The sequence below is a fragment of the Pleurodeles waltl genome, chromosome 7 (assembly GCF_031143425.1).
Source record: "Pleurodeles waltl isolate 20211129_DDA chromosome 7, aPleWal1.hap1.20221129, whole genome shotgun sequence".
NCBI lineage: Eukaryota > Metazoa > Chordata > Amphibia > Caudata > Salamandridae > Pleurodeles > Pleurodeles waltl.
This window is the reverse complement of record NC_090446.1, coordinates 813,081,185-813,095,892: the sequence shown is the minus strand read 5'-3', so window position 1 is coordinate 813,095,892 and position 14,708 is coordinate 813,081,185. Positions and strand designations below refer to the sequence as shown.

Below are 14,708 nucleotides of genomic sequence, written 5' to 3'. Positions count from 1 at the left end.
GTGACTGGAAAAGGGATATCTGCTGCTGCGATTTCCACTCACACTGCTTTATAAGACAATGAATGCTGAATGAGCAGGACTTAATCAGAAATAAATATAAATCCGAGAAAGGGTTTGAGGGAGTGGGGGTGAGCCACTGAGGGACTGGGTGAGAATATATATCATTCACACACCTGCGGAAGTCTTAAAGCTCAACGTGAAATAATTAAATAATCTTCCTTCGTTTGCCGTAAAAATAACGGCCTGCAGCAAATGTTTTTGATTTTTCGGATTATTTTGCCCCACTTCATAGCATCGTTCTTCATTTTTTCAGCTGACATTCTTTACTTGATTTTATTTTGATTGGCTGTTTATGTGTGAAAAAAAAGAAATCAGTAAGCTCCTCTGCGTTGTTTAATCAAATGTTTAAGTTCTCCTAGAAAAAATTCATGAGGTCACAGTGAATGAAATTGCCTAAGGTCATCTGGGTAGGTGTATCTGACTCCTTAGTATTCTCCAATAGTCTATTAATGTTTTTGCTAAGGATTGTACATGATCAGCTGTAAATTTGAGTGAGTTTCCTGGCTTCAGTCGTTCTATAAGATCCTTTTACCTCTAATTTTCACCAGTTCAGGTGCATCCTATGTTCTCACTCCACCCTGCAAAGTTGGCACCTGCTTTTTTTTTTTTTTTTTGCTTCCTGCTAATGGCAGAGTTGGCGTTCCAGCTGTGATGATTTACACTCCTGCTTGAATAAGCCCAAAACACTCTTCCTTTCGGCAAAGGGACACAAAAGTAAAAAATGAAGTGATGAATCCATCTTCTCCTTTCCAGGGGACATTCACGCTGGGCTCATCCAGCAGGACATTATTTTGTGGCTTTTCTAGGCTAATCAGATGTCCTTCCTCTAGGTCTTGACGCTGATCCAGCTTACCCTAGCTATGTGAGAGGGATCACAGCACAGTCCTACCTCTGAAGCCCGTTGTGTTGAAAAGAGGTAGGGCGGAGGAGTGCAGAGAAAGAAGGTTAGGGGGGAATGCAGAAACGACTATGGTATTACCTTCGTTGATGATATGCGACTTTGCCCAAATCCTAATCACCACTGGATAACCGTGCTCCAGACATTTTTTCAAAACAAAGTTCAAAAAGAGAGATACAGAAAAGATTATGGTTCCTCGTGAAGTACCCAGAGAAAAATAAAATGCCTCTCTTATTACTTTTGCAACTTCACATCTTTAAGCGTTATCAAAGTACCCTACATAAGCTTGACAACATGGAGCTCCCAATGAGTTTTCGAATGCAGCACACTCAGAGAGCAACTAAAGTTCAATGTTCAACTAAATAAGAGTGTGTTTGTGTGTTTGGGTCTATGTCAGGCAAAAAAATAGGAGCTTTTGCAGTGCTGTGTAGATGAATAAATCAAATGTAATGAAATTTGCATCTGATTTGCAAAAACTCTGCTGTCATTCTTCTCCCACCAATCCTTGCATTTTCAGGAATAGCCTGGCAATACTAAAATTTAGATTACAGATTTATATCACAAACCACGCCTTGTGTCTTCTGGCAGCTGTTCACAAGAAGTGATGACCTAGATCATCAGAGATGCTGCGAAGTTTAGGCAGGGTATAGTAACATACACTTGACTAACGTACACAATAAATAGAACGCTCTATGAAAATATTGTTGTGAAGCAGAGTATTTGAGTGGGACACACAATACACTCTTCAAACGTCTTTATTTATGGCGGTGTTTATTTATGGCGGTGTCTTGTGTACTGGAGGGACGCTTCACCTAATTTATTTATCTCTTAACAGTTACGCAGCAGCCCCCACCACCAGTTAGTGGCAGTTATTTACACTACATGGAATTCCAATCAGCCACGTTGTGGTAGAGTTTACCACTACTGAATTTTAGCCCACCTCACGAAATTCAGTAGTTAGGGAGAGTAGATGTGAAAAAGAAGTGGGAGATGGGCTTTTCCTCTTGATCTCAGTAAACAACACATTTCCTCTATTTTACCTGTACGTTGGAAAAGTAAAATGTGTTCTTGATCTTCTAAGTGTAAAACTAATCATAGGTACATTTGAAGGTGTCAAAACACCTCCCATTCGGAACATGCTCTGAAATTCAACATTATTGAATGGATCTGATAACTAAGGGCCTGAGTTAGAGTCGGTGGGCAGGTTACTCATTCACAAACGTGATGGATATCCTGTCTACTGTATTACAAATGCCATTGGATGTAATGAATGTGTAGTACTGCAGGTGGGATAACCATCACGTCAGTTAACTCTAAATAAGGCCCTAAACGTTCATGAACATATAATTTCATAAGGAAAGAAAGATTAACAGAAATGGTCCCCATTTGGCACAGGGAAGAGGACTTTATTTTAACAATAGGCATCATCCTTAAGTGTGGTCAGCATGAACGTCAATTCACCAAAAGGACTGAGGTAGCGGAAGTTACATCACACCCCATTTAACCTTTACATTTGCTCACACACATTCATGCTTAAACATACACGCACAATCACACGTACACACACTCTCACATAAACACACTCTCACCTGCATGCATGCACACAACATACATTTTTTAATGCATTTTTTAATCACCTCAGCATCTGGGGAGGGTCGCATTTCAGCTAATTGTACTCCTTTTTTATTATACTTATAGTGAATGCCATGTTATTGTTCACTATTAGTGTGATAAAAATTGACAATCAACAAGGAGATTGCATCCCCAACTGATGCTCATTAGGACGAGCTGCTACTGTGTTTCTGGCATAGATTTTGCCACCTCTGATGCCAGGGGTTGCAAATGCAGTGCCAACGGTTGCAAAGGGGAAGCCAGGGGTCTCAGCTGCGACCCCTGGTAACCCACAATTGATGTCCATGGTGGTCAGAACCCCAGGGAAAAACTATAAACTATGCCACTGCCCAAGAAGCTACCATAGCAGTTAAGGGGGCTAACTTCTGGAGTTTTGCGGGTGGGAGACATTTGGACTCCCCTGTCATAGGGAACGCTAAGATCTTCCCTTGGAATCATGGGACTTTCGGTGTTTGAGGATTTTCTTGCCATTGGCAATGCCTGAAGCTGTGCTAAGAGGGAAAGAAAAGGGGACAAAATCAGTACAAGGCAAATAAAAAGAAGGGGGATGTAAAGGCTAGACAGATGGGCAGGGACTTTTGTCCTCACAGAGGCACTGGGAAAGCAGACTTTAGGTGAGTAAAGACGACTGAAAGTAAAGATAATTTTCAGTCTTCAGGGGCCAGAAGATGCGGGGGGGGCAAATACAAGTAATGGGAGAAGGTGGCGACTTATACTGTGCATTGCCAGAGTACTGAAGAGGAAACTGTATCTACCTCATTGGCAATAATATACATTTTCCATATGCCGGAGATTATCATTGACACATCATGCACAGAAATCCCTGTAGGTGTAACACACTGCTGCCCCTGTCTCTTTCAAGTTTGCTCAATTCACTGAAACTTTAATCATAACTGTGCTCAAACATTCACTTTTTGGGTGAATTCCAATTTTCATCACAAGAAAACGTGCCCCTCCACACTGAGCCATAAAAAGTGTGTTTGTGTTTTTTTTTTTTTTATCAACAGTGAAATAACTCTTTGTTTTAAAAAGTTATTTTCAATCTACGCTATTGTTCTCGTTGAATCGGGTGGATTAGTTACTTTTGTACCCTTCAGAGAGAGTAATCTCCAGCCTGTCATTGGTATCTCATGCATGACGATAATTGGCAATATACTTCATTGTCAACGAGTGACAGGTTTTCGGCGGGTAACTTGATGAAATACTTTTAAAGTTCAAGATAATGATGATGTATGCCCCAGTCGACTTCGAACAATGACCACATTTTGCCTCCATGGGATCTTTCAGTGAATACATATGAGGGAATAAACGGGCCCGTTTGTAAACTCTGAGAAAGAAAGAAAGAAACATTGGCATTGGGATTGGCCAATCAAACTGGAGAAACCAGTATGTGGGCGCTCAGTCACAGAGACACATTGCCTGATTCAATGAGTACGATTGCTTTTGGAATTCTAATGGTACACACTTCAATCTTTTGTTTCAGGAACCTGTTCTTGCTACTCCAAACGATAGGTATGTAGCTCTGTTCAGAAGGTGAAATACTCCTACTAATAATGTACTTCCTGATGTGGGATCTACACGTTCTGCAACATCGTATTATCATATTTATAATGAAAATAAGGTAGAATTCAAAGACCACCGTGCACACGTCATTGCTCATTGTCCCTCGCCTGCCCCAGTGCCCCCACGCCAAAATGGTTCTCAGTGACTGACCGCAGCTGTATGTGACGTGTGCACCTTCAAACATGCCTGTCGGACTTGACCTCTGCCAAAGGATTTTGTGCGGAATTCTGGGTAGATACACTGTTTTTCAAGCACAGCCTGAGGTTTATTTTCATTTTTGTTTAGAAGTGATGCGGGTGTAATGTAGAGGAGGGGTCATGATTGCTGATTTCCACCTTCTCCCCACAGATGGCCTCGTGGACTGCCTAGACCCAGACTGCTGCCTTCAGTCAACATGCCAGTCGAGTTTACTCTGCCGAGGGTCCCGGGACCCCCTCGACATCATACAGCAGAGCCAGTCGGGCTCCCCGGCCGTCAAGTCCTTCTACGACCGAATCAAGCTCTTGGTAGGAAAGGACAGCACGCACATCATCCCAGGAGACAACCCGTTTAACAGCAGGTACTGCGGCAACTTTTATCTATCAAATTATGCAGAGCGACTTGAGAGAAATACCGCAGTGGCATTCACAGATGCAAAGCCCATCTGGGAAGTTTTATTCATTTGTTGACATGAAAAGTGACTTTAATTTGCCGTCTCTATAGTGGATGTCTGTCGATGCAGATCACTGTCACTTATATTATTTCTGCGATTGAAAGGCCGCGATGCTTACAAATGGCGGCCCCCCACCAAGTGCAAAATGTTCCCAGGAAAACTGTTGTCCCGTGACTGTTGGGACCTGCAATGCAAACAGAATATGTACAGAAATGTTTACAAGAGATTTTGATTTTTTAAATGACTTCAGCATCCCGTTTTATAGCAGTTATCGGGCTTAACCAGGGCTTAATGTAGTAAATTTATATAGCATATCCAGGCTGGTGCCTCAAAGAAGAAAAAAATATGTTCATTAATCTGCACACCAATTAGTCCAATTATACAAAAAAGAATTGGGCAGTAGAGAACAACATATTATGCAAGAAAAATGCATTTGGCAAAGTTCACACTTTTTGACTGGTCGGATACACTCACGTGACTTCCATCTGCAGTACATTCACTGCCAGAACTAGAAATGTTGCCCATAGCAACAGTTAGCAAAGCTGTCTAAATAAATGTCGAGTACATGTTTTGGTAGCATATAGCCCACAATAACAGAAAAGGTCCTCCTTCGAAGTTGGAACTCTGTGTTAATGCCAAGGCAAGTTAAAAGTTAAACACAAGAGTTAGGGATTTTGTGCAGCCCATATTGTTAATATTTATCGTATCATAAGCGAGCTGATGCTTTGGAAGATAAATAATCTGCCCAGGATCACACAAACTAATTCAAGTGGGGAAGTCAGGAGTAGAACGCAGAACTTCTGCTTTCACTGCTGACATCTTAGAGCCTTTTCAATAAGAAATAATAAAGCCCAGTTGAATTTTACCTAGGGATAGCTCAGTTGCAGTTCTTCTGGCCTGATCACAAAATTCTCAGGCGCTCTCTGGACAAAGGTAGGATATCCATTACTTTTCAAGCATACACCCATATTCCCTAAACGCACATACAACAGGCTATTTTATTTAAAAATCGGGTGTCAATTTAAGATTACACTTCTCACACAGACTCAGAAGTACTCAGACTGTGTTATGCATCTTCCCACTTTTTCTGCATCACTTAGATCTGTTTTCTTTTATTGGTGCAGTTCAGTGTGGAAAATGGATTTAAAATATGTGTAAATAGCCACAATTGTATCCATCAGTTAAGTCTCATGTCCCTAAAACTCTTCTGGAAACAATCACTTCCTCAGCTGCAGTTGTCACTTAGAACTGTAGAACTTTCTGCACATTTGATGTAATTCACACAGTTATAAGTGAGTCCTTAGAGTATGCCAGAACATTGGTCTGTGAATCAGAATCTGTGTTTCTGATTGTGGGTGCAAGTTTCTTTCTCTTAATTACACTTGTAGGAGGAAAGAAATGTGTTTTGGCTTTAACCCCAGTCACTGGACCAGTCCGTGATTGATTGGATCATAAAACCAAAATTCAAGCTTTACACTTCATTCGAGAGCAATACATAAATGAATCAATGAAGCAGTTCATAAATTAAGTACCATTAATTACGTGTAACCTTAATTTATAAAATAAAAAGAGGGCCAGGTCTAACCCTAAATAGAAGCAAAGTCAAAGTTGGCGTTGTAAAAATGAGTTTATGGTAAAAAAAATCTTAGTGTTTTCTACCACTATTTTGTATTGAAGAGCAGGGTGTCTAGCCTTTCAATGTTTGGGTGGGTTTTGGAGAATTTTGCATCAATTACTACCTGAAGATATAAGAACCATGCGCTGCCAACATCGACATGTGTTTATTAATTCAGGTGTCTTTTTGCATAGTTGCCTGCTGGGTGTGACTCATGTAGATGACACAGATGAGGCCACGAGTTGCTCCCTGGTTTTTGCCTGGTATAACCAGTAGTGGTCTCCACCCATGTTGAGAGCCAGGCGCTCTATTGTCTAAGCCTTTGTTCTCCACTGACAATCTCCATCACCTGTCCTGCAATTGCTTCACTGGATTCTATGCAGCTTCATGAGCCACGGACTCAAGCAATCTTCCCCGTGCAGGCCCTCATTATAAATATATAGGGACACCACTCTGGGTAACCATGACCAGCCGGGTGTTCCCGGATGCTAAAATTATTAGTGGAGGGGGCAGCAGCATGGCCATAGACACGGTCTGGGCCCTGAAGAACCTATGGAGGACCATGGAGGGAGTAGACAACACTCACCCAAGTGAGGCTACAGCTTCCCTTTAGCAGAGAAATCACCTGTCCCCCCACTGAACTTCCCTGATTTCCAACACTCCCCTCCCTCCACCGACGTTTATCAACCACTCTGAGCAGTTGATAAATATCGGTAGCATAATACCTGGAATTAGGAAGAATGTGGATTTTCACCTGATGCTTCCAGGTCGCAGTGGTGTAACAAAGGACCCCGCAGCCCCTACTGTGGTGGGAAGCCCCTGAGCTCCAGGGGCCCCCTCAGCATACTACACTGTGCCTGGGTTGCAGGCTCCTGACTGAGTCCGGGGGGAGTGGAGCCCCTCAAGTTACTTTGCAGGAGGGCCCCCTCAAGTTTCCTTATGCCACTGCCAGGTCGTTCATATTCACCATTCCTAGAACTAAATCCATAATCCCTGTATGTAGGTGCAGGAATACTCAATGGAGTCAAAAATTACAGGAGAGGGCATCACTTTATCGAAATTTGGCCAACATGCAACAAGGGTCTCATTCTAACACTAGCATGTTTATTTGTCGACTAGGTCTAAGGCACCCGTATACCTAGTGTTGTACCAAATATGTTTAACATTTCCAATGGGAACTTCCAGTTTTGGGTAAATAGTAGATTTATGAACTAAGGTGTGCAGATCATAATGCAGTGAGTAGCACAATATTGTCACCTTGTGGGGCAGGAGATTTAATCCTTATTTTCACACTGAACGTTATACAACTAATTTTAACTGATCATCCCTGCATTGTTAATCTCTTTCTACAAATCCGTTCTAGGACTGCTTTTGGTGAATTATATAACGACATTGAGAATATGTAGATTCTACATTTGACCGTTTATACTCAAGGCAGAGGTGCCTGATCAAAGCATATTCCATAAATACTTGCACCTTGCAGGTAAAAGCACAGCGCCTCCAAAACGAAAAATGAATTGCATAAGTTACTGAAGTATAGAAAAGCTGTTTCACAGTCAAGTTGTTCTTGTAGCGCTCCAGCTGTGATGTCATAGTTCATTGACACCAAGCACTTTCCATCAACAAACATCCTTGCACAATCCGGTAAAGAGAATGCAACCTATAGCGTTTCTCTTATTGTCTTTTAAGGCAAGAATAGAGAAGAGCACTTAAAACTGGAAAATACATATTAAATAATAAATCAGCCCTAGCGGCTCCCTGTGGACGCTATTCATGCAGGTTTCGATGGACAGGTGTCAGACTGACAGAGCGCGCGGAGTTCCCCTAGGCATAAGATTGATTTCCAGGATGTTGACAGGATTTTCATTACCGGTAGTAGAGTGTGGATGCCTTGATCCTTTGGTTGAAATGCTTCGAGATAGCCCTGTAATTGTAGCCATCAGGGATGTTAGCGCTGATGCCAAGGTTCCACAACCCTATTACGTACAAATCCACCGATGGCCATCCAGATTAGGGCCAAGCAGCCCTCCATCTATCCATGTCTGCACCACTAAACAAGGCAACCTTTTAACTTCAAATGTTCCATCTTGCTACAAAATTATCTAGACATTTTCTTTAAATAAATGATCTGACCTAGTAGTGTAAAAGAGTATGTAAATGTAACATTAATGTTCATGGAAACCCCTGTGGTAAGTGTTGTTCTAACAAATAATACAATCACTTTAAAAAGGATGTAGAACAGAAGGTTGCATTGTGTTGGAGGTGCACCCTCTTATTTTAGCTATGCGATACAGATACCATTCTTTCTCCTACACATTTTAACCCTTTTCCCAGGTCCCTAAACACATCACTATTAAGGAGGCACACGTTCTTTCTCTTCGGTTAGCTCTCAAGCAGTCACGGCTCGCTGCCCTCACACAGGGCAGGACGGGCGTGCGGGGATGGGGGTGAGGTGGGAGGAGGTAAAATTTTATAAAAAAAATAAATGAAAAAATAAAAAAAACGTACATGCATGCCGTCGTGCTGCTCCGCTCCTCCCTCTGTTCTGCTGCAGGCAGGCAGGCGGCCGGCCAATCCTGACACTGCTCAGAGCAGCTTTAGGATTGGCTGGAAGTACCCATTCCGGGTGCTTCCAGGCAGACTGAGAGCCTGTGCTTGCTCTCTCCAGCCAGGCAACTGTGCTGGAGAGTCTACTGCTCATGTGTGTTTGGCCGGACCCAGACAGCCAGCCAAACATACATGCGGACTGGGAGGAGTGCACAGTGCACTCCCCTCATATCCTCGTCAACCCCAATGCCCCGCCCCCTTTAACTAACAAAACAATACTAAACATGGCTTATTATCATTTCGTTTGTTAAAGGATTTGCAGCAGCTGCTGCTAGTGGACAACGCTCCTCTGCCCTAATGGAGGAGCTGCAACTGCGCTCAAGTGCGAGCCCTCCCTGAGTAACTGGCTAGTACCCACAGTGAGGAGGGGCAAATGAGGAAGCATGCCACGTTAGTAAGTGAGTGCCTTTGTCATTTTTATGGAAGACCCCAATATAGTTTTTTTCCTTCATGGTATAATTTCCCTAATCAAAGGAGTTACACTAGCCGTCTCCTTTTCTGTTGGATAATTCTGTGCCACATAACAAAAACTATTGTATCAAATCTAAAGAGAATACTTTAAGCAGGTGATCAGCCATATTGAATAATATAAGTATCTTTGTTGATATATCCACATTGCTAAAAGGTTCATTGCAGGAGCAATAGTAAGAGAGCCTTTAAAAAGCTGAATCAGCACTTGTGCTCCAAAGCAAAACACGTGTCAGAATAGCATTAAATTGAAAGTAACGAATAGAAAGAACTCCTGATTAGACTGCCAAAAAGTTACAACAGTTGGCAAATCATAACAAGGCCTTTTTAAATGAACTATACAAAACATGAAATTCTAAGCCGATAGGAAAAAATATAGAAGCATTCCTTTGAATAATGAAATATAATAAACACATCTTCCAGAATTGATTGGATTTCTCACCTATGTGCATACTACCTCATTGTAAACAAAGAGGGGTTGGACCTTGAGTTCTTGCCCATGTTTACGCACCTGCTCTCTAGCGAGGGTGTGGCTAAACAAATGCCATCATTAATGTGGTAGAGTGCAAGTCCTTAGTTACGTATCTAACTGGGAAGGACAACCACACCCTTTGATTCATTAGCACCTATAGAAGATATTCATTTAAGTGGACAGACGAGCGTGCTTTCAGTGACTGATAAAGACTTCCTGCTTGTGCCTTTATTTTGTAATGAAACTTCTTTGTAACCAGTTCTAGTGTTTATGACGTTAATGAACATGGCAGAGGTGCCTCTTCATGAGAAACTCAACAGAATCTGCAACCTGCTTCGTAGGAATGAATGCAGAGGTCAGGTGCCCCCATGGCAGGTGCATGATCTTTCAGTTGCTGTCACTTCACATTCTGGTGCCTTTAGCTTTACTGTACACAGCCTACACACAGCACTGCAGAACTAAGGGTAAAGGAATATTGCAATGCAATGTGTGCTGAAAAGCCAGATCTGGCTGAACATACTATGTCTGGCTAGGGATAACTGGAAAGATCTATTATAATGCTCAATAGATCTTGTCTGCACCTCAACAAAGAATGATTCTTATGTGCAGGTAAATTTGGCCCACACAACCAGGTTGTAAGGACACTCATACAAAGAAGAAGACCTACTTTTTAACGAAAGCGTCTACCATCCAGATGAGTCAGTGTCTATTATTTTTACGTGTACTCCGAAATATGATCCATTAACAGGCTCAACATCCTATGAATCTGGGCAAACCCCTTCTTCTCCTGCCTAAAAACACACAGACAAAAAAGGTGAATCTGACCTTGTGTAGTGCAATCTGGTGTTCGTGTAAAGCACTCTATTAGCCTTAGGTCAAGTTTGCCCCATAAAAAACACAGTAAATATATACATTCAAAGTTTAAGTAATTTTACTCAATCTCTTGTTTAGATTCATAATGCGTTTTACTCTCACCAGCTGCTTTCCTTATGCTTCATCCATCCCCACCACATCCCAAGCTCTTGTTTCTCCCACTTTTTACCACTCATACTCTTTCCACTCTGTTACTCTGCACTATTTCTCTCTGGTGTATATAGCATGCAGTTTCTCCTCACTTGCCTTCATTCTCCAATTCTATCTTTGCATGTCTCATGACGTTTTTCTAGTCCCACCTAGTGGAAGAGGTCAGAGGGTCTAGAGGTAAGGAAAGGGAGTCAGCTCAAACCTTGTTATGTTGTTGTTAAGTTATGCCTCTTGTGCCCTTACTCCGACAACACATCCAAACCCCAAATTCAGCTAAACAATAAGACACTCGCCCACTTTCGTAGGTCACTTTATGTGAATCCACGTGTATTTAACAGCATTTCCACAAGGGATCCACTGCCCCCTCCTAATTCCTGCCACCCGAAGGCGCTCACAGAACTCTGAAAATTGATTTTTTTAGTGCTTTATCTCATTCTGAGCCTAGCAGTGAGAGTTACAATGAAATGAGTGTCTGCATTTAAAACGCTGCATAATACATTGTTTATTATCTAGAGCTTACTACCGTAGTTGTTTATGCTTTAGCACGTAATTAACAAATGTATTTGCATCCATCTAAATGCTGATTGTATTGACCCTTTAAGAATGAGTGCCAGAAACAGTTAAGCCAACATATGAACATGTGACCCACACTGTGTTAGAACTTTAGAGCATCCTAAATCACCCAGATAATTTACAAGTCTAGCGCGATATTGAAAGGAGAACAACTTCTAGGTGCTTCCTGACTGAAGCGAAGGAGAATATCCAGATATGTACACCTCATCTTGAAAACATATGAAGTACTCTTTTGTTTACACAGGGCTCATGTGATGCTTAGCCTACCCCTGAAGTGCCTTATCACTACTTATCTCACAACTGAAAAAGGTTTAAAATAGTAAACTAGGTATAAATAATCTGGTTACTGCGAGGGTGCGCAAGTGTCTTCCTGCCCGCTTTACCATACAGTTCCTACTATGAACATCCCATGTATAGAGCATAGTCTGATGATGGAACCTAAACAGAATCAATTAATCACTTTACAGTGTGTTCAGAATAGGCGAACACCACACTCTGATAACGCTCCCTAGGGGTCCAAGTGCATAAAGTATAGAAAGGGAACTGTGATCCTGAGAAGAATGGGGGCGTGGTCAATGATGAGTCTGGGGGTGGGGTCAGAGACATGGCTAAAAAGAACAAAATATTCTGTAACTTTTATGTTGCCCTTTCACCTACAGGTAAATGCGTATAAAATAAAATGCACACACCATAAATGTAAAATATATACAGCATGCACTGACTTGTGGGAAATGCATTTTTCTGATGAGACAGATTATACAGTCACTTCTGATGTTTGTGAATATAACTGGACAATCACTAACTTGAATACTGATCGGTACAATCGGGGAATAGTTATGTGTATTTATGGTGCTAAGAGGTCTAAGTATGTGACAAAAAAGCACTGTGAATTAAGTCGCTAGTCTTACAGTATAAATTAGGTTGCACACAGAGTAAATAGGCTGTCACAAAATGCACAAAAAGATTTTCCTTAAATGTTTACAGTGTTTCAAAAAGTTATTACAATAATATGCTGATTGTACCTGGAGCAAACCCTTTTTATGGGGTTTGCATTGATTAAAATGACAAATTCCAGTTGTATCATTTGAAGCCTATCCTGGCTCTCAGACAGTCCTTGAATTTGCCAGTTAACCAATTGCACATATTTACATTTCTTTCAGGTAGCAGGCACCTCGGAAAGGGGGCTTGTTTCTTCTTTAGCTGCCTCGCCTTTCTCTCAGTTCGCTACAGAAGTCCACTATTCTCTCCTTTCAGCCTGAGACAACTACATTTTTAAGTAGTAAATGTGGGAACAGTTTGGATCACATTAATAAAGTGTGGGAACGTCGAGTCTCCGCCCACTTCGATCTCCGGTGCCCCACGATGACCTGTGAATGACTCACTGACAGTTAACGCTTGCCGTTGATTTGCAGCTAATGACATTGTTAAATTGTGTTTTTTCGTTTGCTAGTTTGGTGTCCCTCATCAGAGGCCAGGTGGTCACAACTGATGGAACACCGCTGGTTGGGGTGAACGTGTCGTTTGTCAAGTACCCACAGTACGGCTACACCATCACTCGCCAGGACGGCACGTAAGTGGACCCCTTCTTAATGTGAACCTGCTCGCGAAATTCCACGTGTCTGCGACCTCCACAGATGTTACCGTCTAGTGGTGCGCGTGAATCCCCCGAGCGCCCAGCAGTCGTCAGATGAGACCGAAATGAGCCTTCCGACTTCACCTGGCACTGCCATCACTAAACAAAACTAAAAATAGAAGACGGGCTGCTAAAATAGCGTGCGAACAGCAGGCCTTGTCTTTCAATGAAAATATTATGTAGCTGTGAAAATGTAAATTAATGGTAGTAACAGCGATACCATAAACTATGCCTCAGACTGGCTCTGAGAAGATTCTCATTTGTGCTGCTTTGATTTTTAATGTTGAAAAGACTCAGGAATTTTTTGATTTGTATTTTTTTATCCAGGTCACAGACTTAATAACTAGGAATATAAATTGCCCCTTGAGACGAGCTATACCTTCAGATTAGAGGAGAGAGATCTCCATGTCACTGAGTGCTGGGCGACGTGTATTGTTTATTTCTCTTGAACCATCATACAGAGCCGGTCTACTGCAATTCTATTCAGCTGCCTAGGGCGACACCCGCAGGGGGCCACCACATTCATCCCACCAACAGCAATAGTGCCCCCAGTGTTAGAAAATGGAAGAAAAACGCTGTTTTCCGCTGTCAACACAAACATTGCACCAACCTTATATCGCTGAGAGTAGGTTATTGGCCCAGACAATATGTGTTCTACTTCAAGAAGAAATACAGTCGTTTCAATGACACATACACATCTAGCAACCTTCCAATTTATGATTGTAAATCGTTAGAACGTTAAGAAAATGGCCATAAACATTGTAATGAAAACGATTCCTCTCGAAAAATCAAGCTTATTGAAGCATTCGTTGGTTTGCTGTCCGTCAGGAAAGCCTGGGGGACTAGTTATGTGGTTGCAGGATGATGTACTAGTACAGAGAGGTACCGATCGTTACCACTAAGGAACTACTCACGTGTTGCAGGCGTGGTCCAGCAAACTCATCGTATCTAGCGTCATGTCTGGTTTTACTGGTATCACACCAAACAACAGATGATGGATGGAATGCTTGAATTAACCTTTTCTACTAACAATCACTTTGAGACTCATTCCTATCCATTGTTTTTGGCCCACTGTCTCGTTGTAGACAGAGACCTGGCACATGCAAGTCAGTCAAGGTCCTGCTCCAATAGGAATGAATTGCCAGGCCAGGAACCCTCCAGGCAGGTGCACAAGCAACTCCCAGATTAATTTCAGCCTGCCTAGCCCACATTACTGAGATATACCTTCAGTCCTATGACACAGTGAGCACAGGACTTACTGCTGGGCACAGCCATTTCGCTTAAGGTATACACTGCAACAAACAAGGGATGCCGCATGGTGAAACTGCTAATCATGTCCATTGCCGTTGGTGTTTTCTGTACTTTTTGTCAGCTAACACATTTTAAAGAAACATTCATTGAAGGTCTTTGAGTACATAATTACATTAACCAGTTGCTTGGCACACACTGGGAGCTGAAATCACATCAGTTGCTTGAATTATAGTAACATTTTCACTTAATTCAGTGGTTTTC

The 14,708-nt window shown here is 42.0% G+C and overlaps 1 protein-coding gene across 1 annotated transcript in view; it reads left to right on the top strand.

Annotated features, from left to right (window-relative positions):
- Positions 1-14,708, top strand: part of TENM2 (teneurin transmembrane protein 2) — a 1,257,685-nt gene that overhangs the window by 1,137,350 nt on the left and 105,627 nt on the right. Inside the window, exons 14-15 of the mRNA XM_069199351.1 lie at positions 4,502-4,712; positions 13,014-13,133. Of these exons, the coding sequence (XP_069055452.1) occupies positions 4,502-4,712; positions 13,014-13,133 (331 nt within the window). The remainder of the gene's footprint in view (positions 1-4,501; positions 4,713-13,013; positions 13,134-14,708) is intronic.